Source organism: Physella acuta, unplaced genomic scaffold (assembly GCF_028476545.2).
Source record: "Physella acuta isolate Inbredline_101_S28 unplaced genomic scaffold, ASM2847654v3 ptg000314l, whole genome shotgun sequence".
Classification (NCBI taxonomy): Eukaryota; Metazoa; Mollusca; class Gastropoda; family Physidae; genus Physella; species Physella acuta.
In genome coordinates, this window is record NW_026731833.1 from 674,787 (window position 1) to 702,784 (window position 27,998).

Genomic DNA, 27,998 nt, shown 5'->3' on the forward strand with positions numbered 1-27,998 from the left:
AGGGGGTCCCGATCTGGGGGTCGCGATCCCCAGTTTAGGAACCCATGCTCTAACGAGAAAGTAAAAATAGCCATCATTGTCATCGTATTGTCATTGCTCCGCCCCTTCCACAATCTGCGAATGGCTGAAATTGTCCGTTGTCATAAGTATTTCCGTAATTTCCTCTTTTAAACAGTCAAAACAAAGCTCTCTGCTAGGCATGATTATTGTTTACACAAGGTTCCTCTTTTAAACAGTCAAAACAAAGCTCTCTGCTAGGCATGATTATTGTTTACACAAGGGATATAATAAAATCGTGACCTGCTTCTTTTTATCAGATGACAGAACTCCAATACAAATATACTTTAACACTCTGCGGTCAAAGAGAGTAATTTTTAAAGGATCAGGTATTTGGACTTTAAAATTTTAAACATAATGCCAAACCCTTGTCATTTTATTTCTGTTAAAAATGGTTTTCTGTCAGTAGGAGCTCAATTCACTTCATGTTAAAATTAAAATATTTATGCAATTTTTGTGTGTGCAATGTATGTGTGTGTATCTGTGTGTCTGTTCGTCGGTGTGTCTATCTTTTATAAATTACTACATTTTTCATCAGAACCGCCATGAAACTTTAAGAAGTTGTTGAGAATACTACTGAGTAGGGTTCTGCGAAAAAAAAAATTCGACAGGGCAAGATTTTTTTTTTCTCTATTTACGGTATATAAAAATAAAACTCGATTGCGGTTCTACACCGTTCATCCGATCGACATCAAATTTAGAGTTGGTAAGAACGCTACAGAGAAAGGTGATCCGGTAGGGTGCGATTCATCTCTTTATACGGTATATTTAAAAAAATGAAATTCATCCACGTGCTATAAAACTTTAAAGAGTTGATTAGAACACTCCCGAGAAGGTTTCTGTGAACAAAATAATTAAAATTTGATTTGGCCTGCTCCAAGGATGGTGGGATATTTGCCAATAAACGATTTGGCACCCAGAGTTTCACAGCGGCTATGTTGGCTCTTGGCATCCGTTAATCGTGTTTCCGACAATGCAGGTAATTGGTACTACTATATTCAGTTTTACAACTTCGACAGGCGAAAGAGTATACATATATATATATATATATATATATATATATATATATATATATATATATATATATATATATATATATATATATATATATATATATATATATACAGTGGCGTAGCTAGGTCGGGTCTCACCCGTTGCGACACTTAATGGTGTCACCCCTCAGAGGTGTAGCGACCCTTACCGGTGACAAACTTTCAAATATTCGATTTGCACCCCCCTCAAACATTCGATTTGCATCCCCCCATCAAACTTTCGATTTACACCCACCCCCCTCAAGTTTTTCTCTATATTTTTTGCTATTTTTTGCCTTGGTGTCACCCCCCTAAATAGTGTCACCCGGTGCGGTCCGCACCCCCCGCCCCCCCCCCCCCCTTGTTACGCCTCTGTATGTATATATATATATATATATATATATATATATATATATATATATATATATATATATATATATATATATATATATATATAACATTAATTTGTAAAGCATACATGTAAGGCCAACATGATTAAATAAGACAAAAGGTGTAACAAAATACAATTGAAATAGCTAATTAATAATAACAAGTAATCAAATCATGGTAGAACCAACTTAATTAACCTACAAAAGGAGCAGCCCAAAGCCATTGGTCAACCTACACAACATCAACATTGATAACTTACTGTCTAATTAGAAGAAACGTTAGATGTTAAAGAAAGTGTTACAGACAGACAGACAGACAGACAGACAGACAGACAGACAGACAGACAGACAGACAGACAGACAGACAGACAGACAGACAGACAGACAGACAGACAGACAGACAGACAGACAGACAGACAGAATACACTATATTTAATATATGATAATACAGTGTGCACCGTAAACTCTTCTTAGAGTGTTTAAATTCCATAAAATAGTTCATAATTCTTAATAAAGCATAAACGATTTACAAATTAAGTATTTAATTAAAGTGCACGTTTATGTATGGGGGATCTCCAAGTCTAGAAAAGAATATTATTTTTAAATTAAATTGTGCCGTATTTAAATCACGAGATATTTAATTTATTTCTCGTTTTTCAAAAAGAAAATTTAAATCAGCTTATTTTATGTTTACAATTTACTTTCTAACTTATATATTACAAGGTTGCTCTAGTTTGGACAACTATGTCTTCGGATATTGGGAATGCAACAACGGAAATAAACACGCAATCTCATGTGACTTTACCTTTTATGATCAAAATACATACAAACAATATTACTATAACTATTGTAATGATTGAAGGTGGTCTCTGGATGAGACTCCAAATTGCATAAGTAATTGTAGCGTTATATGAAGGTCCCTCCCTCCTTCCATTCCTTTCCATTCCTTTCCATTCCTTTCCATTCCTTTCCATTCCTTTCCATTCCTTTCCATTCCTTTCCATTCCTTTCCATTCCTTTCCATTCCTTTCCTTTCCCTCTGGATGAGACTTCAAATTGATAAGTAATTGTAGGTTGCGTACTCCTCCTTCCCCATTCCTTTCCATTCATATCCCATTCCTTTCCATTCCTTTCCATCTCCTTTCCATATCCTTTCCATTCCTTCCAATTCCTTTCCCATTTCCTTCCATTCCTTTCCATCCTTTACCATCTCATTCCTTTCCATTCTTTCCATTCCCTTTCCATTCTTCCATTCCTTTCCATTCCTTTCCATTCCTTTCCATTCCTTTCCATTCCTTTCCATTCCTTTCCATTCCTTTCCATTCCTTTCCATTCCTTTCCATTCCTTTCCATTCCTTTCCATTCCTTTCCATTCCTTTCCATTCCTTTCCATTCCTTTCCATTCCTTTCCATTCCTTTCCATTCCTTTCCATTCCTTTCCATTCCTTTCCATTCCTTTCCATTCCTTTCCATTCCTTTCCATTCCTTTCCATTCCTTTCCATTCCTTTCCATTCCTTTCCATTCCTTTCCATTCCTTTCCATTCCTTTCCATTCCTTTCCATTCCTTTCCATTCCTTTCCATTCCTTTCCATTCCTTTCCATTCCTTTCCATTCCTTTCCATTCCTTTCCATTCCTTTCCATTCCTTTCCATTCCTTTCCATTCCTTTCCATTCCTTTCCATTCCTTTCCATTCCTTTCCATTCCTTTCCATTCCTTTCCATTCCTTTCCATTCCTTTCCATTCCTTTCCATTCCTTTCCATTCCTTTCCATTCCTTTCCATTCCTTTCCATTCCTTTCCATTCCTTTCCATTCCTTTCCATTCCTTTCCATTCCTTTCCATTCCTTTCCATTCCTTTCCATTCCTTTCCATTCCTTTCCATTCCTTTCCATTCCTTTCCATTCCTTTCCATTCCTTTCCATTCCTTTCCATTCCTTTCCATTCCTTTCCATTCCTTTCCATTCCTTTCCATTCCTTTCCATTCCTTTCCATTCCTTTCCATTCCTTTCCATTCCTTTCCATTCCTTTCCATTCCTTTCCATTCCTTTCCATTCCTTTCCATTCCTTTCCATTCCTTTCCATTCCTTTCCATTCCTTTCCATTCCTTTCCATTCCTTTCCATTCCTTTCCATTCCTTTCCATTCCTTTCCATTCCTTTCCATTCCTTTCCATTCCTTTCCATTCCTTTCCATTCCTTTCCATTCCTTTCCATTCCTTTCCATTCCTTTCCATTCCTTTCCATTCCTTTCCATTCCTTTCCATTCCTTTCCATTCCTTTCCATTCCTTTCCATTCCTTTCCATTCCTTTCCATTCCTTTCCATTCCTTTCCATTCCTTTCCATTCCTTTCCATTCCTTTCCATTCCTTTCCATTCCTTTCCATTCCTTTCCATTCCTTTCCATTCCTTTCCATTCCTTTCCATTCCTTTCCATTCCTTTCCATTCCTTTCCATTCCTTTCCATTCCTTTCCATTCCTTTCCATTCCTTTCCATTCCTTTCCATTCCTTTCCATTCCTTTCCATTCCTTTCCATTCCTTTCCATTCCTTTCCATTCCTTTCCATTCCTTTCCATTCCTTTCCATTCCTTTCCATTCCTTTCCATTCCTTTCCATTCCTTTCCATTCCTTTCCATTCCTTTCCATTCCTTTCCATTCCTTTCCATTCCTTTCCATTCCTTTCCATTCCTTTCCATTCCTTTCCATTCCTTTCCATTCCTTCAATACTGTCTTTCTTTATTCTAATTACCCTCTTTTACCCTTCTTTTTTTCCGTATTTTTTTTCATTCCCTATAGGATACGAATACTATTCTTCAGAAACTGTTATTGAAAACGGAATTGCCAGTTGTACTGATGCAAACTTTTTACAGTAAATGTACATTTGAATGCTTGCTTAACTACGAAATGGTCGGAAAGAATTCTATTTATTGCCATAAACATGGTAAATGGACCCCATCTCATACACCAACATGCAAAAGAGGTAAATGTGTTCATACATATATATAAATATATATATATATATATATATATATATATATATATATATATATATATATATATATATATATATATATATATATATATATATATATATATATATATATATATATATATGTATATTTATATATGTATATATATGTATATATATGTATATATATATGTATATATATATATATATATATATATATATATATATATATATATATATATATATATGTATATACATATATATATGTATATATATAAACTATACTGATTTTAAATGATAACTCTAATAGAAAAATTACAAAAATAAAATCTGAGTTGCCTCGCCTGTCGTGCATATCTATAACGTGTAACTACTTAAACTACGACCACTTTACGAACATAGAGCGCCTCTTATCCTCCACTACTACACTCTGTACATTGTGTTGTCCTGACCTCTGACCAAGAAAGACAACAATTAACTACTTCCATTAGCAGCACGACAATGGGTTTTTTTTTAAATAAAATTTATTTTCATCGAACAAGTGTCACGATTGTAAAATCATAAAGACACATAGTAGTTTACATATAAATATAGGGTAAACATATCAAGGGTTGGGAGTGAGTGTTAATGAGATGACGAAGCTGACATAAACTGTTAATAGATATAAACACACGCGCGCGCCAGTGCTTTTGCGTGTGTTTTTGTGTGAGTGTAGCCATGTGAATATACTTGGATATGAAAAGATATTTAAAGACACATTGCGATTTCATTTAACTACTTTTTATCATATTTTTCAATTACTTTAAAAATATAAACAAACGTTGTCTGCGTTGTGTTAGCTAGCTGCCCTAGTATCTTGACTGGAATGTATATTAACCTATTCTCCCCGGTTTATAGTGATAGAGAATAGACGGTTTGGTATGGTAAATTGTAAGGTCATTATTAGAGAAAGCTGTTTTAACAATTTATTTTATTTTATTTTACTGCACTAAAAAGGTGTGGATTGGATGCTATACGATACGATACGATACAATACAATACAATACAATACAATACAATACAATACAATACAATACAATACAATACAATACAATACAATACAATACAATACAATACAATACAATACAATACAATACAATACGATGCGATGCGATGCGATGCGATGCGATGCGATACGATACGATACGATACGATACGATACGATACGATACGATACGATACGATACGATACGATACGATACGATACGATACGATACGATACGATACGATACGATACGATACGATACGATACGATACGATACGATACGATACGATACGATACGATACGATACGATACGATACGATACGATACGATACGATACGATACGATACGATACGATACGATACGATACGATACGATACGATACGATACGATACGATACGATACGATACGATACGATACGATACGATACGATACGATACGATACGATACGATACGATACGATACGATACAATATGATACAAACGTAAAAAAACGCATCAAAGCACAGCTTAGCACAGCCTAAGCAACACATTCCAACACAACACAACAGTAAATTGCAATCAAACACAACTCACTGCAAAATAGCGCAATACAACAAGCACATTACACCACACTATAAACATACAAGTCAATGAAGTAACATCTAACCAAATCGTTTTATGCAGATTTTTTAATATGAGTATACACTTTTCTAATTTTTAAAAAAGTCTTGAACATGAGCAAATAACTTGCAGCCAAAACAAAGAATAAAACATTTTTTTTATAAATCTGCTTGTGCTGAATACTGATTTCATCAAATCTTACATGTTCAAGACGTATTTTTTATAATTTAGCGCTATAAATATTCAATAATTTTTACTAAATGACGTTATAACTATTTTGAAAACAGTGTTTTTTTTATATCAAGGAGCAGTACGGTAAATACTAAAAAAGAATTCAGTATATAGTATTTAGATTATAGTTGATCATATTATATTGATTGGATTTGTTAAAAATAAATTAAAATTTATCTACGAAATACTATTAAATCTCTCTGACATAATAATCAAACTTTTTAAAAAATAATTCTTTATAAATATATTATAATAAAAGTTCTACCTTTTTCTTTTAATTTCGTAATAAATTTCAACATTGTAGTTTGACTAGAGAGACCTAAGTCAGCGTGTAACAAAAGATTTTTACTTTCTCGTATATACAAAGTATAGAGAAAGTTGTGTAATCGTTCAAAAACAAAATCGAAATTTTCAAACCTCGACATTTTACTCCTCCCTGAGTCGGAAAAACATAGTTTGCAATCTTTTTCAAAAGTTTTTAGTCTTATAACTATTGTAAATAAAACATGTAAAGTACTGAAAAAAATACAGAAAAAACGTTTTAATAACAAACTTTTCAAACGTTTTATGTAATAAGTCACTAAAAAGGAGAAAATAATTTTGCATTACTATATATAACTATAAAGAAAAGCGTTGGTCTCTTTCTAAATATTAGTAAAGTTATCCAATAGATACTAAAGAGACCCACGCTTTTCTTTATAGTTATTTAAATAGTAGTGTATAATTTATTTTCTACTTTTTAGTGCATTATTACATAAAAGCTTGTTACTAAAACTTTTTTATGATTTATTTTTAAGTTTAAGTATTTAAAATGGATTGAAAATCATGTCTATATTCTGAGTTACTATCCCCTGTTCTTTTATATTTGAATATTCGAGAAAGTTTAGGGGACATCATTCCCGGTCTATTTAGTTTTCAATGAACAAACGGTGCATCGACTAACGAGTTCCTGCAAGCTGCCTGCTTTCGAGGTCTGGAAGGCTGGCTTTTGAAATTGCTCGCTGGCGTGTACAGTAGAAAGCCAGTAACTGCGTTTGTTGGGAAAATAATGGCAAGTACCTCGAGCACCGTTACACTCAATGAATGAAGTCGTATGGAACTCTTTCAAACAACTTCCAGAGCTTGAAAAGGATTGCCCACTTGCACTTGAACCTACTGCGGTGTTCTAAGAAAATTGTTATAAGAAATTGCTTTAGTAATTGCAGTTTAATGTAGCTTTTTAAATACCTTCAAAGATTTTTAGAAAATGTACTAATATTTTTTAAACAATAATTAACATTTTTTCAGAAATTGCAGTTTAAAAGTTGGTTTTTATTTAGTAATTTTAATAGTTTTTCGTAATTTTACTTTAATTTTGCTTTAGAGAATCCGTATCGGTAAGTGCATTTAAATGATTCTTAAAAGCTTATTTTAAATATTAACAGTAATTTAAATTTAATGTTTATATAAAAAATATTTGGAATAAGTTTAATTAAATGCATTTAAATGTTGCTAACATGAAAAATTCAGTTTACACTTGTATTTTTACGATCCGAGTTTTTTTTACCTCATTTGATTAAGTCAACTTACTATACAACCAATTTGTTTACTATGAAAAAACTAGCTTTACCATGGCAAATGAGTAACCATTCCAAAGGTTTGACCATCCGCTAGGACAATCAGGTATTGCCGATGTCTGACTGTGAATAGCAATAACATTAGTTGTAGCACTACACACAACACATCGACTGATGTAAGGCAGGATCTCTGTTGCAGCTACTGGTTTCATTGGTATTGTTTTATTTGTTGACAACCAGTAGGACCGATGATTCCTTGATGCACGATAGCAAACACCTTTTATAGTGCATGATACAAATGGCACTGTGCTGAATCTCTGCAAACAGGATCCAGCGTTACCTGAAAGGAATTTAATGGTTGAGTAACATTTCTGTTGGAACTATTTTAAAAGAATAATTTAATCTCTTCTTCGACATTATATATATATATATATATATATATATATATATATATATATATATATATATATATATATATATATATATATATATATACATCATGCTACGTCCTTGACACTTGGGCGCTCGCCGAAGTGTGTTCTAACTCACTTTTTACTGAGTGTGATTAACGAATAGTCAAGCACTGGGGCGTGCTGGGCAGTAGTGTGGGCAAACCCTGCACTGACAAATATGACCCAAGAAATGTAGCGCAGGCATTGTTTACATTTTAATAACTCAGTTTTAGAAAACAAAATCACTAGTCTAAGAATATAGGATTGTTAACGTATTGACTTTTTTTTATAAATGTTTTAAGTTGTTTTTTTCTTGTTTCACGTTATTGAAAGCTTAACCATGTTTTTACAAGGAACCACCGCTACTGTTACGTGAAATGTAAAATAATTTAGACGTGCAGAAAAATAACAAAACAGCGTTTAAAATTAAAATAGAATTTTAATTTGTTTTTTAACAATATTGTTATACCTAAGAAATAGTCTATAAATGATGGTACATTGTTTAGACGATTTATCCGACTAACCGAAATTTAACCATTTGTAATCTAAAAAGCTTCTTTTTTTCTTCTGCCTATGTGATATCATTTAGAAAAATTCCCGTAACTACAGAAAAAAAGCATTTAAAGCAAAATTTTTAAAGGAAATTAATATGGGTTGTGGAAGTGGTAATTACCTTATTCCAACAAATATTCTATATAAAAACACTTACCTAAATCTTGATGGTGTGATTTCTCGTTGGCTTCAATATACAACAAACTGTAACCTTCCCAAAGTTTTGTCTGGCCAACATCACAGAGAGGAACATCGGGACTTTGACTGTGGTACACCAATAAATAACTGGTAGGTGGAGGAATTTCAGGAAGGTCAGGGAAGCCTTGTAGACCTAGAGACAACAACTTAAATTACCTAGATTGTTTCCCTTGTTAAATAATAGTGTCGAATATTGAACAAATATATTCTTTAGTCAACTATAGCTGGCCCATCGCTAGATGGTTCAACTTTATTGACTTCAACATGTGTATTCAACACAAAAGTTGATGGGTATTTTATCAAGACCGCGATTGCTCCACACAACGAAGCGTCCCTTTGGTCGGTGTACGACCTTCAGAGTTCACAAAAGGTTACTACATCGGAAATTGTTTTCGATATATACTAGCTCATGTAAGGAGATTTAACTTTCAGTCAATTATTTGTTATCTGCGCATATGAACAACAGTTTCCCCCGGTAGCTTAGCATATATCTAGGTGAAAACATTAAGCAAAATATTAGAGGGTAAAGGGTCGTCCATAAATGACGTCACACTCGTAGGGGGGAGGGGGGTCCGTAATTTTGTGATGATGTGTGATGATGAGGAGGGTGGTGGTTCAGATGGTGTGACGTCACTTTTTTTTTCATTATAAAAAAAGCAATGTTAGACTTTTATAAATTATTTTGCGTTTTAGAAAACGGTTTGAATAAACTGTAATAGGAATTTTTCAAAATACTCTATGTTGAAAGAGTTCTGACAGGATTTTGGAAAAATATCTATGCTTTAAGAAAAATTTAACAGCAATTTTGAGGGGGGTTTTAGGATGAAGTGTGACGTCATTTAAGGGGTGGGAGTCTGACTTGTTTGTGACAACGTGTGACGGAGGGGAGGGGGGAGGTAAATATCGTCAAAAAAATCTGGGATTTGTAAAAATAAAAAAAATTGGAATCAAAGTGAAATGGTGTTTGATACTGAGCGTTCATATCAAATTTGGCTTGATTATCTCAAAATGTTCAAACATTATATGCAAAGTTAGAAGCAGATAAGTGAAAATTGGTTTCGGCCTGGGAACTCAGGAAATGGGAGAAATTATGCCAAAGGGTTGAGTAGAAAAGCTGATAATTATCTCAATACAATTATTCGAGCAAACATGCTACAATAAACATAAAGGAATGTATTTATAGGTTTTGATTATTCGTTAAACATGCATACCTGGCCTTCCTTCTGAACTTGGTTCTCCTTTGTCACCTTTTGTACCTATTGAACAAACAGAAATATAACGACAAGATCTAAATTTGTTGAAGACTAAGTCTGATTTCTAATAATTATTACATTATGTTATCTAACAAACATTTTACAATAAGCATAAAATAATGTATTTAAAATTTTGATTATTTGATAAGGATTTTTACCTGGCTCTCCCTTTGCGCCGACGGTGCCTTTACGTCCAGGTATGCCGGGAAAGCCATCAACACCTGGTAATCAATCAAATACTCGAATAATACGACATTTTAACATATACATAACTCCATTAATCGCTCTTTACTAGATCACACAATTTCTATTAAGAAACTCAAAAAAATGCAACATTAAACAACAGTCGCACACGGGCTGCTATACTAAAAGCACTGGAATAATTCACTAAAACAAACAAAAGTGTCACGAATTGCATAAGAAAAGACAAACGGAGTTATTTAGAACTGCTGGCAAGTGAAGCAGGAGCATTGTACCACGGGAATATTTTGTACCTGTTCAATACAATAAAGAAGATATCTGGGAAGTACAGTAAGAACTACTGAATAGACCGACACCAGAAAGCACGCAAGATATCTAATAAGCTAAAAGTGATCTCCCTATAGACCGCAACCCACTTTTAAAAGCAGAGATACAGAAAACTATTTAGCAGCTGAAAAATTGGAAGTATTCAGGAATTGATGGTACCCCGGCAGAAGCACTGACAGCAGATATAGAAACTAGCACGATACTACTACACAAACTCTTCAAAAAATTCGGAAAAATGAACAAATACCAGAGGAGTGGAAGGAGGGAGTACTCATTAAACTTCCAAAGAAAGGCGACCTTTGTTCATGCTCTAACTATTGAGGTATTGCACCATCCATCCCAGGCAAAGTCTTCAAGTGAATATAATTAAACAGAATGAAGGAAGCGATAGTGTGTGGCTTGGCTTAGTACCGTGTGTGGTTCGTGTTTTTAGCTTTAAGCAACTGATTGTGAGATATATTGTATCACATTTGCTCCAAGATTCTCATTTTAATGTGTACAGTTCAAACTAATGTTTAATGATTAAAATTTAGATTAATACCACAGGGGCTAAACCACAGTTGTCAAAAATTTTCACTTTCAAGAAAATGAAATTTAGTGTTTGCCGACTTCGTCGTATTTTATTGTGTCACGTTTTTAACAAATTAAATATTGCGGTATTGAGCTTGGTTTTTGCTTTTATATCTTTATTTCAGATAAGCACTAGTGTTATAACTGGGTTCTATATGTGTACCACAGTTATGCAGTGAGAGGGTAGAACTACTTGATCCAATATTATATTTCAGTACTACTACCACTTCATTATGTCTAGCCATGCAACAGTGCATCTTGAGACAGGACGACGTCAACACTTACAAATGATTTTACAGAATGACATTGTTTACTAATTCCATTTATTACACTATAGAAATAGACATCGGATAGTTTGAACAAACGATACTAAGACTGGACAACCTAACCCTAACATACCACGAACAAGACTAATTCCAACTTCTTCCCCGGCAACAACGAACTCACACTAAAACGTCACTTTCTTGCGTACCGCGTCACACTTTCACTCGTTCAATATTATCGCTTCGCACCAGCATTCATGCGCTAGAATTTCCCTAGTCGAACATGCATCATAACAACTAGTACTACTCGAAAATGACGCTTACTCGCAAAATGTCAAAAAGTGGATATTTGTGACCTATCACGTGTGCTCTTTAGATAGATTTCTTTTATGCCTATCTTTTATGTACTCCAAAAAAGTATCTATTGATATATTTCTCTTCATGGGGACCATACTAGACACCATGCAGCTTAGCCACCACCCTCATCCCCCAACTTTTAGGTGATCTATGTTTCACCCCGAATGTTTACAATAGTAGAGCCAGTTTAAATAAGTGACGACTATTACTAATAGAATTAGGGACAGAAACTTAGTTTTTAAACGATTTTAAAACAAGGGGAGATAATAGGTTCTGCCTAATATTTTCATTGTCGTCTGTAAACGGTTTCTTTTACTTGGCAGGGTGAAGAGGGGTGTGGGTTAAGGTCGGGGTGTGTGTGTGTGTGGGGGGGGGGGGTGGGGGGTTGGGGGTGAAGATATAGGGTTGGGTATGTCGAATTTACAAATTATGAATTGTTGATAAGTAGAAAATAAAACAACTAGATAGCGGCGTATGCTACGTCTCGGGTCAGCTCGTTAATTAAATTTCCAACAGTGGCGATGCACCGGTATGATGCTAGTGTTTATATAAAAAAATACTTTCTTCCTCTTTTTTTTCTAGAGGTTTTCGGGGTTTTCCGAGTAAAAAACTTTTTAAGCGTCTCCTTTGGTCGGTGTACGACATTCAGAGTTCACAAAAGGTTACTACGTCGGAAATTGTTATCGATATAGCTCTTGTAAGGAGATTTAACTTTCGATCAATTTGTTGTTCTCTGCGAGTCTGAACAATAGTCCCCCCCCCCCGGTAGCTTTACATATATCTAGGTGAAAAACTTAAGCAAAATATTCGAGGGTAAGGGGTCGTCCATAAATGACGTCACACTCGTAGGGGGGAGGGGGTCCGTAATTTTGTGATGATGTGTGATGAGGGGGAGGGTGGTGGTTCAGATTGTATTGCGTCAACTTTTTGTATTATGAAAAAGCAATGTTAGACTTTTAGCAGTTATTTTGCGTTTTAGAAAACGGTTTGAATAAACTGTAATAGGAATTTTTCAAAATACTCTATGTTGACAGAGCTCTGACAGTATTTTGGAAAAATATCTAAGCTTTAAGAAAGATTTAACAGCAATTTTGAGGGGGGTTTTAGGCTGAAGTGTGACGTCATTTAAGGGGTGGGGGTCTGACTTTTTGTGACAACGTGTGACGGAGGGGAGGGGGGAGGTAAATATCGTCAAAAAAATCTGGGATTTGTAAAAGTAAAAAAAAAATCGGAATCAAAGTGAATTGGTGTTTGATACTGAGCGTTGATATCAAATTTGGCTTGATTATCTCAAAATGTTCAAAAGTTAAATGCAAAGTTAGAAGCAGATAAGTGAAAATTGGTTTCGGCCTGGGAGCTCAGGAAATGGGAGAAATTATGCCCGGGATTCAAAGGGTTGAGTAGAAAGCTGATAATTATCTCAATATAATTATTCGAGCACACATGCTACAATAACCATAAAGGAATGTATTTATAGGTTTTGATTATTCGTTAAACATGCATACCTGGAATTCCTTCTCTTCCTGGTTCTCCTTTGTCACCTTTCGTAGGCCTACCTATTGAACAAACAGATATATAATAACATGATCTAAATTTGTTGAAGACTAAGTCTGAAATCTAATAATTATCACATTATGTATTCTAGCAAACATTTTACAATAAGCCAGTAGCGTAGCGAGGGGGGGGGGGCGGGGGGGGGACATATGTCCCCGGGCGCCGACCTTAGGGGGGCGCCAAATTGAAAGTTTGAGGGGGGGGGGTGCAAATTAAAAGTTCGAGGGGGGGGGTGCAAATCGAAAATTTGCTCCCAAGGGGGCGCCAAATTAAAAGTATGTCCCCGGGCGCCGGGAAGGGTCGCTACGCCTCTGCAATAAGCATAAAATAATGTATATAAAACTCTGAATATTTGATAAGGATGTTTACCTGGCTCTCCCTTTGCGCCAACGATGCCAGGTAAGCCAGGTGCGCCATGTAAACCTGGTAATCAATCAAATACTCGAATAATACGAAATTTTAACATATAGGCTACATAACTCCATTAAACGATGTTACCTAGATTATAATATTTCAATTAAGATACTAACAAAAACTGCAACATTAAACAATAGTCGTAACGGGCTGCCATAACAAAAGCACTGGAATAATTCACTAAAACAAACAAAAGTGTCACGAATTGCATAAGGAAAGACAAACGGAGTTATTTAGAACTGCTGGCAAGTGAAGCAGGAGCATTGTACCACGGGAATATTTGGTACCTGTTCAATACAATAAAGAAAATATCTGGGAAGTACAGTAAGAAGAACTACTGAATAGACCAACACTAGAGTGCACGCAAGATATACTATAAGCTGAAAGTGATCTCCCTATAGACTGCAACCCACCTTCAAAAGCAGAGGTACAGAAAACTATTTAGCAGCTGAAAAATTAGAAGTCTTCAGGAATAGATTGTATATCGACAGAAGCAAAGACAGCAGGTATAGAAACTAGCACCACACTACTATACACACTCTTTAAGAAAATCTGGATAAATGAACAAATACCAGAGAAGTGGAAGGAGGTACTACTCATAAAACTTCCAAAAAAAAAGAGGTCTTTGATGCTCTAACTATAGACGGATGACACCATCCATCCCAGGCAAAGTCTTCAACAGAATATTATTAAACAGATTAAAGGAAGCGAAAGACCCCCAAATTGTATTTACAGGTTGCGATTATTTGATCAAGATGTATACCTGGCTCGCCCTTCACACACCTAGCACCAGCTGTATCCCCAATGCCGCCACACCCAGATAAGCCAGGAATATCATCTGATACTTGATCTAGTGGTCCAGCGTATCCGCGCTCACCTTTGCGCTCAACAATATCTGTAAAAAAGAAGTTTAACTTTTGTGGTAATATAATTCTATTTAATGATGATTACCAGATTTTTAAAAATTCAATACTGCCCTCTCAGTCTGCCTCGTAATCCGTCACCGATAGAGGGGCAGAATTGACATAAGTAGGTCAATAAACAGTTCTATGGCTCATTCAGGTTTTATTGAGCCGTAGAACTCGTTGTAGACCTACTTACCAGCCCTATTGGGGTCGATCATAGTAACTTTTTTTAGCTTAAAATTTAATGTCTACTTCGTTTTTGCCTTCATGTTTGTTTTCTAAAACAAGTTAATAAAAGGTCTAGTGACAATTTAAGCGCAATTTCCTTAATTAATTTTTGGTTACCGAACGAAAGTATATTTATGAAAACTTTCTTCGGCAATATTGTTCTAAATTATTGCAGGAATCGATTGGTAAATGTTTCAAGTCGCTAAGTGGTCTGGTTGCTGAGATATGGGCCAAAAACTGCATTTTTTCGAGGTTTTTTGGAAATCGAGGAAGGAATTCCGGGAATTATTTTGGCCCACAATCATTCTCGGAACTTGCTTAACATATTTGCTTTTGAACTAGTCCTCGATATTGCTTCGTTGAGGAGGAGATACGACTTAAAGCTGCGCACATCCATCCAGAAATAACGAGTTAATAATCGCAATTGTCCAGTATGGAAATTGCGCTAAAAATACTGTAGCTGCGGTTGGATTATTTTTATTTTAGTCACTATCCCACGCCCCTCAGCAAACATTAAAAAACACTGCACAAAGTGTTTAGTAAAAGGTAAGCAAACTTTTAAATTGTAACGACTTCTGTGGCTTGTTGCTCCCCTTTGAGAGCCGTGTAGATGGCACGTATGAATTTCACACATTGGAATAATAGGAGCTCGATTGGATCTCGAAACTGTGCTGTGGCGGAACGGGGGCAGTAGAGGGGGGGGGGGGTTGATCTATAAGTGGACCCAAAAGTTTAATGGGTCGCTAGATATGAAGACGAATTTCGATGCTTCTTGTGGCGTTGTTTAAGAGGCCATAATCTATTGCACATTTTTCAATTTAAAATGTATATTTTTTTTACATTAGTAGTACTACTATCTTGTACTCTCATGTACTCTCATGTATCCTACAAATCATTTAAAAAACTGTATCATAAGTATTTTCAGTTTTAAGTATGTTGAATTGTTTGTGTATTTATAAGAAATTTAATAATAAACTTATTTACTTTAAATTATCTCCCTTGAGTAAGGCTTTGCTAAAGATAATTGCGCCCATCCGAAATGAGACATTATTGACGTCAAGATATCTCGGCGGTTTGTTGTACCTTTCAAGTTCTTTTCTCTACTCATAGCTCTAGCGCTTTCTTTATCCTCGCAAATAGCGAATAGTTAACCGTACACTCGCGACTTTTTTTGTGTGCATTTTGTTAGATACTAGTCAGCGGATATTAATTTACTTCCAAAGTTACAAATAAAAGAAGTCAAGAACATTGTTTATATTTTTTTTAAATGTTATTTTTTAGTAAGTCAATTATTTCAACAGTATTAAATAGTCGATTCGTATTAAATAAATGACGTAATTTAGAATTGAATGTCTGGTGTTAGTAGGTAGTAGTTGTAAGTAACTACAGCTTTCATTCATTACGGTGCATGGTGCAGGTGAAGTAGAGTTACCTGTTTGAGTGATCTCGGCATATTGAGGGATAGTGTTGTCACCAACATACCTATCCTCATTTTCTCAGATTCCCGTCAGACCTATAATATAGTTAAATATAACCAAACTACTTGTAATGTTAACAGTTTAAACGCAAAATAAATCAATGCAACTCACCGCTTGTGCTACTAGTACATTTCACGCTGCTAAACACTAAAAGCCACAAAATCGGCCCAAACAGTAGGCCTATTATGTTTATGCTGTAGAGTTGCATTCTCTCTAAGCGTTAAATGTGATATGACGTGTACCCAACACACTAGTACAGTGAAGTAGTAACATTAAAAAACAACCACTCTCCAGAAATGTATGGCTGAACAGCAGTGAAGTAGCGAGAGGGGGAGGGGCGGAGGGTGCGGACCGCACCGGGTGACACCATTTAGTGGGGGGGGGGGGGGTGCACCAAGCCAAAAAATAGCAAAATATATAGAGTAAAATGATATTTCCACTTAATTAAGAGATAAATTCGAGTGTTAAAAAGTCTTTTCAGAGCAAATGTTACAAATCTTTACAAGGTTGTAGAGGAAGGGGGTTGCAAATCGAAAATTGAAAATTTGTCCCCGGGCCCCAGGAAGGGTCGCTGCGCCTCTGGGGGGGGGGGGGGGTGACACCATTAAGTGCCGCGCCAGGTGACACCCGACCTCAATACGCCACTGCTGAACATAGTCTCAGTGACCTATACCGACACCGCGAGAAAATTCGAATGAAGCACACTTTTATTTTTATTTCTACCAGGGCTTTGAAGGCGGTGGAAGTTTTATGAAGCAATGAGCACTACCCCCCCCCCCCCTTCACTACATACACAGATACACGCCTGAAATAAATACTATATAAAGTGTGCATGTGTTCGCGAGAGCGTGTTTGAATGTGTATTTGTTGAAAAGAGGGAGGATATCTTAAAACACAATTTTATGTCTTATTTATAGTATTTTTCTATAAAGTCAATCATGTCAGGAAGCTTGTTATCAAAGTTAACTGAGCTGCTACATACACGCTCGTTTTAAACTCGCGCTCGTGGTTTTATTTTCTACTAGCCGTCCCGGCCAGGCCCTGCTCTGGCTTCTGTGAAAAACCTTTCTGTTAAAGACCATTACCTGTGTGTAATACCCGGCATTGCCCACCCAAACCACAACCAACCAAAACCAAAACAACAAAACGCAAACATAACGCTAACACAATTACAAATACAAACGAAAACAAAAACCTAACAACAAACACAACCACAAACACCAATACAAACACAAAGAAAAAACAAACAAAAAAGCAAACAAAAACAAAAACCTAACAACAAACCCAACCACAACCACAAACACCAATACGAACACAAAGAAAAAAACAGACGAAAAAGCAAACGAAAACAAACCAAATCCAAACGCAAAACCAACCACAAATACAAACACAAACCCAAAGAAAAAAATACACAAACGAAAACGAAAAAAGAAAGAACAAAAACGAACCAAATCAAAACGCAACCACTAACGCAAACCCAACCTAAACACAATGAAAATACAAACGCGAACATAAACGAAAAGTGCTCACAGTCTAGCCCGGGGCAGAATCGCCTGTTTCAGCTTAATAAACGACTATAGTACCCCAACTTATTCATAGTCTTTTGCACTCACTTAAACGAACGTAGTTGCCAAACCAAACCAAATGAACAATTAAAATACTCCAAGCTTATCCGTAAAATACCTACAACATTTGCACTTGATCAATCCCCGCTAATTATGTAATTATTTTTTTCCCAACACCAAAACAAATTAATAAAAAGTAAATTCTTTTCCACTAATGCAATGTTTTATAAAGGGAAGGAATTGTGTTTTCCTAATTTATCAAAGGGAAGTAAGTGCTAAAGGACTAAATATAAATAATTTTCAGACATAATTAGAATTTTTGTAAAAGATGATATTTTTTAAAATTATGTTTAATGAACATGCCGACAATTATTACTGTCAGTTAGAAAAATGAAAATTATTTCCCAACACTTTCAGTATTAATTTTTTAACTCATAAATTTAGACTGTGAGCACGATAATAATCTAACACTTAAATCCATCCAAGAATGTCCACGACAAACATATTATTTTTTACATACAGAATTGAGCTTTATATATTAGATTTGTTATGACATATCCACTTTACGGTCTAGATATTATGAAAACTGAACCCTGCTTCAATGTTTTTTTAACACGTTTTTCTTAACTCAGCTTCGCGTTTGTGGATTTGTTTGTTTGTTGTTAAAATTGACATCGAAAATTAGCCCACTTCTGATTGCTCTAGAGACCTGAAATTTGGCATGCATGCTACTTTCGCCTAACAATTTCAGATGCAATCATAAAAACTAGCAATTAGTGACCGTAATTAGCTTAATTTAATTACGCCCCAAGGACCATAAAATTGAGGACATGATTTCTAAAGATACCGACAAGACTTGAGGCCTATTGACACAGTTACTTCGGCCCCAATCGATGTGAGCGCGCTGGCCGTGATCGTATAGTGGTTAGTACTTCGCGTTGTGGCCGCGACAACCCAGGTTCGAATCCTGGTCGCTCAAGATTTTTTTAGTCCGTGTATTTATAAACACTTTTTTAAAAACCACGTTTTTCATGTGTAGCAACGGACTAAAAAGGAGAACGGACACGGTAACACATTGTTAATGGTGACACGGTTGGTACGCTGGGCATGCTAAAATACACATAAACACGTTTTTCCTTAACTCAGCTTCGCGTTTATTTGTTTGTTTATGGGAGATTTGATCACGTGATTCGTGAGTAGATCTCCACGCCAGCAACGTAAATTACACCCTTTCTCTGTTTAAAGCGTATCGGTCGCTCAAGATTTTTTTAGTCCGTGTATTTAAAAACACTTAGTCAAGTCATACTTAATCAAGTGATTAGATAAAGTAGAAAATAAACTATATAAAAAACTTTTTAAAAACCACGTTTTTCATGTGTAGCAACGGACTAAAAAGGAGAAAATAAAATACTTAAAAAAAACTTTTTAAAAAACCACGTTTTTCTTGTGGACTAAAAAGTAGAAAATAACTATTTACATACATTTGATGACAAAAAACGTGGGTCGGGCAGATGGGTCGGGAAATTTGATGGTGAACGTACCCACGTTTTTTGTCATCAAATGTATGTAAATAGTTATTTTCTACTTTTTAGTCCACAAGAAAAACGTGGTTTTTTAAAAAGTTTTTTTTTAAGTATTTTATTTTTATATTTACATATGCAGCTTAGATACAGTTACTGATACTAAATAATAAGAGGTTAAATAAAAGGAGAACTTACAAATGAACTTTTGAGCGTGAATGTATCTTGTGTTTCTTATTAATGCTTCTATGTACTAGGTTAATGCTATCTTTGTTAAACAGCATTTTTAAACATAAATTCGAGATTGGTAAAATATTGTATTCATAATTTTAATATTGAGGTTCACGATTCTGCCAAAACGAGCTAGTGATTTCAAATTCGTATTGATTGTCTAATGTGAATATTTATTTTCGTTACACAATTTTAATATTTCGCAAAAAAGTTTATTTAGTTCATTTTTTTATAAAATTAATTTATACATCGTTTGCTTACAGAAACTAAGTACAAGATTGAATCACAAGTTCTGCTAAGTTCTTTCAAAGACAACACGACCTTTTAAATGTAAACATTCTGTATGCAATGGTATAGCTTGCAACTTGTTCATCATTTTTTAATGTCTACACGTCCATATCGATCTTAATCTACCCCTCACCGCCCCCCACATTCCCCTTAGTTGACTTTAACCCTAAACCTACGTTAGATACGTTAAGCTATCCTTGTATTGTCCGCTTTGTTTTCGATTAGATAATTGTATTTGAGTTATAAATATGCATATCACATGGTGTTATAAACAGATTTTAACATCGACCATGTTTAGCCCCAGCAGAGGCGTAGCGACCCTTCCCGGCGTCCGGGGACAAACTTTCGATTTGCACCCCCCCCCCTCACACTTTTCATTTGCACCCCACCCCCTCAATCTTTTGATTTGCACCCCCCTCGAACTTTTCATTTGCACCCACCCCCTCAAACTTTCAATTTGGCGCCCCCCCCTAAAGTCGGAGCCCGGTGACATGTGTCCCCCCCCCCCTTGCTACGCCTCTGAGCCCCAGTCTTCACGACACGGTAAGTCAACACACTTCACTTGATGTGCTGATGGCTAGGGATCTGAAGTGCTGAGCGAGTAACCAGCAAATTTTACAACATAACTTGCCTTCTGAGTGCTAACTTAAGAGGTTTTTTTTTTTAAACATTTAAATAAAAGAAGAGAAGGAAAACTAAACAATTTAGTTGTATAAATAACTGCTCAGCATGAGTGCGTGTAACAATTTGTAGGCATAAGCGTGTATAAATATAGAAAATAAAATAGCGTATTTAAATACAAAGTATTTACTTTTTAAAAAACAAAAGTGTGCGTGTGTATATGTTTTCTCAGCAGTAAGTCAATAAACTAAGCTAAGTTTGGAAATACCCTTTGTTTTTTTTGTTTTTTTTTTTGGCTGCATTCGCAAGAAATAAAAATAATTTTCTTGAATCGTTTACATACATGTTTACTGCAGACTTTTTTAAGTTTAATTTTGAATATATTATTAGCAAGAGTAAAAAATGTTAAAGGAATTAGCTTTTAAAAAGTTTGATGCAATAACTAATTTAATTTTTACATAGTTATATCCCTTTTATATTTTTTCGAAATATTTCTGAATAGATACATAAAAAATAATTTGTTATCTGATGATAACCCAATTTATTGATATGACATTTTCATTCTTATCTACTTTTAAAAACGAATGCAGACTGGATAAGACACTGTAAAGTATTAACCCTTTATTTACGGAATTAGGTTCTGAATGAAATTTTTTCTTATACTATGTGTTATCATATTGCTTTTGGCACATTTAAAGCATATGTCGAAGGAAATTTCGTTTCATACATTTTTAATGGCCCAAACAGATATTGGTACTTATAAGTACCGTCAGGAATGTAGGAAATATTTTCCAAAAAATTTTTTTTTTTACAAAACAGGAACAAACGATACAATTTATTAACTAATAACATGGCAATCATTATAACAGTCATTTTTTGTAATTTTCACACATAAATACAGCACAAAAGTATATTTTGAGTACGATTTTTATTGGATTTTCTGTCGGAACACATCTTAGACCTCAAACACAGCAAACGTTGCCGACATGTCATGCTCCCTCATTCTTGTCTGTGGTCATTCTGGTCTAGCAACGGTTGCCGGACTGAACATGCTTTTGCTGGAAGCTTCCAATAGCTATTACTTACAATGAGCCGCATAAACAAACAAAAGCCTAGTCATTCAGTACACAACTACTAGTAATACTAGTATAATTGTAGCCTACTAGAATGTTATGACAAGTGTACACTACAGTGTAAAGTTCATAAATAGAAGTGAGCTCAAAGTGTTTAGGATAGCCGAAGTGGCCTACTGTTTCCTGTTTACGGATTAAAATTTACCATATAGATCTATACTATATGCAGAAGTATGGACTATTACTAGTCTACAGGTATACATTACGTAAATACTAGTTATTGTAGGCAAGACAGTTTGTTGCAGTAAATATAACTAACAAATTAAATCTTACTACTAGAACTAGGCTTTGGTATACAAAAGTATAATAAACCCAGTAAACGAGCCTGCAACTGCGACCTTTATTCTTGTTATTCTTTTACTACTAGAAATCAACATGTAATTATAATATTTCTTAGGTAAACCATATGCTAACCTTCTTATAAATGTGTAAATATCATTTTTTTAAGTACATTTCGATAATTAATTATCAAAACAATATTTATGTCACGCCAAATCGAAAATCTGACTTTTCCTAAAAATCCTTAAAAAATGACCGTGTGCCCTGACGGTACTTATAAGTCCATTTGTAAACATCGATCTAATACATAGACAAATTTGATTAAAATTGTATAACTCGAAGTTAAACGCGTTTGCCTGACTATTGGAGATGCCAATAAAAAATATTTGGGGATGAAAACTTCAAGAATAAGGTAAAACAAAGGGAGATCAGGAACGTGTGTGAGAACGTTACAGAACAATTGTGAACTGCCGAAATAGCAAGACAATGAAATTGGTGCCACACCAAAATTTAAAAAAAAACATCGATCCCTCCAACTACCGGCGACTTAGGGGAGATAATACTATTAATTGCATCAATAATTTTTAAAATTCGTATTAAATAAAAAATAACAGGCACTTAATTAAAGTGGTACTTATAAGTACCGTCAGTAGATAAAGGGTTAAGGCAGTGAGAAGTGGCGTAGCGAGGTCGGGCGTCATCCGGTGCGGCACTTAATGGTGTCATCCCCCCCCCCGTAATATATATATATATATATATATATATATATATATATATATATATATATATATATATATATATATATATATATATATATATATATATAAATATTTCTTTATTTATATATATATATATATATATATATATATATATATATATATATATATATATATATATATATATATATATTGCCTAGCTTCGCTTAGGTTTTAAATAATATTTGAGAATTCGAATTATTAATTAGTTGGTGATTGGCTGCTATGTAGAGTGCTCAGGGCTTCCTTCCTCAATAGTATAAATCACACATTAAATTAAATTTACTTTGGCATTTAATGTTTACAATTTAAGTACAATACGTAACTTAATTCATAACGAATTATTACTTAAACGAATGCTATACTGTGCGATTTTTGTTTTTCTTTAAAATAGTAAAATCATTATTTAAAAATTATTACTTTAAAAAGTTACCTCTCCTGTACAAATACCAAATGACGTTATTGTTTATATAAGGAAATACGGCATCTGGACAAAGCTAAGGGGTTTTCCCAACGGGATAAATGTTTTTTGTTACACTCCAGGATCGGTCTGCGACCTTACAAAATATTAAGGGGATCGTTTATCAATTTGTATATATATTTATATATATATATATATATATATATATATATATATATATATATATATATATATATACACACATATATATATATATGCGGTGCCGGGAGGTGCCCTTACGGGCACCCGACACTTTGCTTTATCTATTAATATATATATATATATATATATATATATATATATATATATATATATATATATATGTATATGTATATATATATATATATATATATATATATATATATATATATATATATATATATATATATATATATTTATATATATATATATAAAATATAAAGTTCAATTCTGTTTGTAAAGTGTTTGTAAAATGTTTGTAAAATGTTTGTCGTGGATACTTGGATGGATTTAAGTGTTTGATTATTATAGTTCTCATGGTCTAAATTTATGAGTAAAAAAATTACTATTTAAAGTCTTTAAAAACAATTTTCATTTTGTATACTTAGAATAATAATTTTCAATTATGAACATTACATAAAATTTTTAAAAAGTGTATCAACGTTTATAAAATTTCTAAAATTGTGTCTGAAATGTATTGACTACACAGTTACTTCCCTTTAAAATATCATTAAATCGGGGGAAGAAAGAATTTACTTTTTATTACTTTGTTTTGGTGTTAAGAAAAAAAATAATTACATAATAAGCGGGGATTGATTGAGTGCAATGTCGTTGGTATTTTTAATACCGCCTTTTATTTATTCTATACACTGGACATACTGTTCACTAATTATTTTTTAAAATCAATAACATTTAATAAGCCAGGTCCTACAAATCCTATATGTTTATTTCTTTCCATTTACGGATAAGCTTGGAGTATTATAATTTTGTTCACTAAATTGACACAAGCGCGTCCGCCGGCGCCCCTGCACGGTTCGATTTGGCGCCCTGGGCTATCATGTGAGCGCTATGCTGCATAATTTTGTTTTAAACAGTGCGATAGACTATGGATAAGAAAGGTTACTATAGTCTTTATGTGGCTTATATTAGATACACATGAAAATTATTCTACACTTGGCTTTTCTTATCCGTATTTTTGTCATTATCTTTTAAAGATATTTCATGTAAAATATAATCCCTTCATAGACGGTTTACTATGTTATTAAACAGATGACGTTGTTCATCAAGGGAGATAATAATATGCAACACCTGCTGCTTAAAACAGCCGGTGATTATCTAACCTTTTTTCCTGTATCATGATATTTATAAATTGATAATATTCGTTAATAGTATCAATTTTCGTCAACTTTTGAATTGTATACGAATGGATACATTAATATTTGTACTCGATATATATTAATTTCATCATTTAATGCGGCCCCCATTAATACATCTAAAAGGCCATCCAGCTAAAAAGAGTTTCGGTCTGCTTTACTGCACAATTCCCTCAGACAAGTCTTGTCCTTTTATTCCTTCTACTTAACATCTGTAACTTACGTTCTCACCAATGATCATCCTTTCAACATTTTCATTTGGGGTTGTGTTACGCGTCATTTTGCGACAAGCTCACAACAAAATTCACGTTAAAAATCCTAGCTACAAAAGCGAGATGACAATGTAAAACTTGCGTCAGATACATCAAGGTAATTCACAGCTCGCGACACCTGGCGGAAAAATTCAAGTGTGGAGCAGGTGTTTAAGTTCCAAACGATGATTGTTATGATAAGGATGGTGATGATAATGTTAATGATGCTGATGTTGCTGGTCATGATGCTAGGTATGACGACAAAGAGGTCTACTATGTTTTTTTTTTATTTGTGCTTTGGCTGAAAGTTATTATTGTCATAGTAACCCATATGTGACGTAGATGTCTATAACGAAAATGTGGAAGTTCGGAGAGAGAGTGTGTGAGGGTAGCCACCCCTTGAAATGTTGAGCTAGCAGGACAAAAGTGTGTGAACTCGATAGTGTGTGGAGAAATGTGATACGATTTTAATTTTTTTTAAATTGGAAAGAGATAATCAAAAATTATAAAAACAGTATTAAAAGTGCTACTTATTTCACTGCAATCAGCTCCTAGCAATTAGCAAAAATATGCTTGTTTTAAGGAAATAAATCCGAAGGTTTTTTAATGTCCACGACCCCCCCCTCCCCCCCCCCCCCAGCTGATCCTTTACGCCACTACCTACCCCTAATTTCTCTCACGCTAACACTTTTTCACATATGCTCTCTTGTGAACTCTCTTTTTTACATTATCTCTCTATATATATCTCCTGCTCTTACTCCCATCCACTCCCTCGACCTTTTTAACTCTCGCTATATCAATCAATCAACTCTCTATCACTCTTCCTCACTCTCTTTTCTCTTGGTCCATCTCACACTCTCTTTCTCCCACACACTCTCCCTCCCTCGCTCTCGCTTTCTCTCGCAAACTCCCTCTCTCCCTCTCTCAGGTCACGTTTAGCACCAGCAACCTTAAAATAATTAAATCTAATCAACACATGAGACAAATTTCCATTGATGAAAGCATGGGGGTCCACTGAGCACGCAGCCGAGCGATACTTTTAGACAGCTTAGAAATCTACTGGCACCCACACATTTTGGACATTTTATCCTCCCACTCAGCGGGGGCACTTGTTTTCAACACAGCTACACAAAACAAAACTGCATACAAAATTAGGTAGGACACTGTTGAACAAAAAGATTTTCAAAACAGATACTGACATTTTATTGCGATGGAACATCTTTAGCAAATTATTCTGAGATAACAACGACCATAATTAGCATGACTGAAACATATAAAATGTCAGGTAATTTCTGTGGCTGGATGCTCTTCTTTGCGCAGAACGAGATCTTAAGCGGGTATGTTATTTATAGAAAATTATTGTGTTCAATACATTTTATTTGTTAAGTTTATATTTTAGTAACTGCAATACAAAAACAAGGAACAGGTTATCTTTTCGAACCTGCGGGCCATGGGGCCGATAAAGTAGAGTTCATCTGTTTCTATGAATTCGATATACGATATATTTTCGTTAGCCTTGTGTCTTACCTTTCCTAATATCATTAAGTTACCCATCAGGGCTGGCTGAAATTAAGGACATCTTGCGAATCCAAAACAATGTACCTAATTTGTGTCCTTCAAGTTAGAAATATCAAGCTCTACACTCACCCGCAAAGCAACTTTTTAGCTCGCATTGTTCGATCAAGTTTTTGTATTCCTGAATGTAATACAAACGTCTATATATTATTTTAAAATTCGTTAAGATATTAGTAAAAAGCAATTATAAAACATTGTTTAAATTTGAATGAAAACAATAAGAGCACATTCAGAATCAGCTTTTGTTATTATTATTAAACAAATATAACAATTTTAAGATAAAACTTGTATTACTTTGTGTTGACATTTGGCTGATTTGTTCATGTTTAATATTTCTCCTGTCAAAGATAGGATCTCGAACATTTATTTTATCTCAGTCAAGATGATCTCCAAATTGTGCCATAATATCTGTTGACTGTATTAACTGTATTAAAAAAACGTAAAATAAAACTAATTTACTTGTTTTTTAACAGAAAAAATGTTCGGGATTCAAGCACTTTTCGTCTTGAGTTTCATCTCAGCGATGTCGGCATGTGAATGTAAGTTTAGTGATGTTGTTATTTAAACTACGTTATGTGGATGTACATTTTGTGATGTTGTTTAAACTACGTTATCTGGATGTACATTTAGTGATGTTGTTATTTAAACTACGTTACGTGGATGTACATTGTGTGATGTTGTTTAAACTACGTTATGTGGATGTACATTTAAGTGATGTTGTTATTTAAAATACGTTATGTGGATGTAAGTTTCGTTATGTTGTTGTACAGTATTTAATATGGTTACATTGTAACGAACATTTTAATTGTAAACTATATAACAGCGACTATATAGTGAAATGAAATAATATAAAAGCGATAATATCGTGATAGTTTACATGTAACGATTTAATCATGATTTTGTTTTTATGTAAATTATACTCACCTTCAAAAGCTTATGTATTTTCTTTTTTTCATTGTCTGTGTATAAAGCGTGCACACATATTGAAAACGGCTTGCTCGATTTTGGAAACTCCGACACTTACACGAAGGATGGCATATATAGGAGAAGTGTCCAAACTGTTCAGTTCGCTAGCTCCTACGGCTGTACACCTCCGACCGTCGTGCTATCCCTGCTCAATTTGGACATGGACAACACCGCTAACACCAGGTACAAGGTGACACTAGGTGAGGTGACAGTCACCAGTTTTAAGGTGACTGTAGAAACCTGGGATGCCACTCACATCTGGTCAGCTAAAGTCAGCTGGGCAGCGTTTAGTAAATAAATGGCAAAAAATCTTATTTGACAGCATGTGTTGTCATGGTGACTTAACATCAAAATGGCACTAGCTTTGCATGAAAAAAGTTACATCCTGATGAATACTA

General features: G+C 34.5%; 2 protein-coding genes across 7 annotated transcripts; one reads left to right on the forward strand and one right to left on the reverse strand.

The window, feature by feature from the left end:
- Nucleotides 1-240: 240 nt before the first annotated feature.
- Nucleotides 241-27,998, forward strand: LOC131940268 (uncharacterized). 5 transcript variants are annotated; one of them, XM_059298907.1, is made up of 4 exons: nucleotides 241-386; nucleotides 4,271-4,454; nucleotides 27,108-27,173; nucleotides 27,606-27,998. In XM_059298907.1, exons 2-4 carry the CDS (start codon nucleotides 4,328-4,330, stop codon nucleotides 27,896-27,898), a joined length of 486 nt encoding a protein of 161 aa, XP_059154890.1. In that variant the 5' UTR covers nucleotides 241-386; nucleotides 4,271-4,327; the 3' UTR covers nucleotides 27,899-27,998. The 5 variants fall into 5 exon arrangements, 2 of the variants coding, with proteins under 2 accessions (XP_059154890.1, XP_059154891.1); XM_059298908.1 differs by having other exon boundaries at nucleotides 4,292-4,454; XR_009386537.1 differs by lacking the exon at nucleotides 4,271-4,454.
- On the reverse strand, nucleotides 6,948-16,856 carry LOC131940267 (collagen alpha-2(IV) chain). Of its 2 annotated transcripts, none has more exons than XM_059298906.1 (9): nucleotides 16,716-16,856; nucleotides 14,757-14,870; nucleotides 13,949-14,002; nucleotides 13,531-13,581; nucleotides 10,466-10,528; nucleotides 10,266-10,310; nucleotides 9,014-9,187; nucleotides 7,906-8,192; nucleotides 6,948-7,461 (listed from the first exon to the last, which is right to left on the reverse strand). In XM_059298906.1, exons 1-9 carry the CDS (start codon nucleotides 16,810-16,812, stop codon nucleotides 7,201-7,203), a joined length of 1,146 nt encoding a protein of 381 aa, XP_059154889.1. In that variant the 5' UTR covers nucleotides 16,813-16,856; the 3' UTR covers nucleotides 6,948-7,200. The 2 variants fall into 2 exon arrangements, with proteins under 2 accessions (XP_059154889.1, XP_059154888.1); XM_059298905.1 differs by having other exon boundaries at nucleotides 6,949-7,461; nucleotides 14,757-14,888.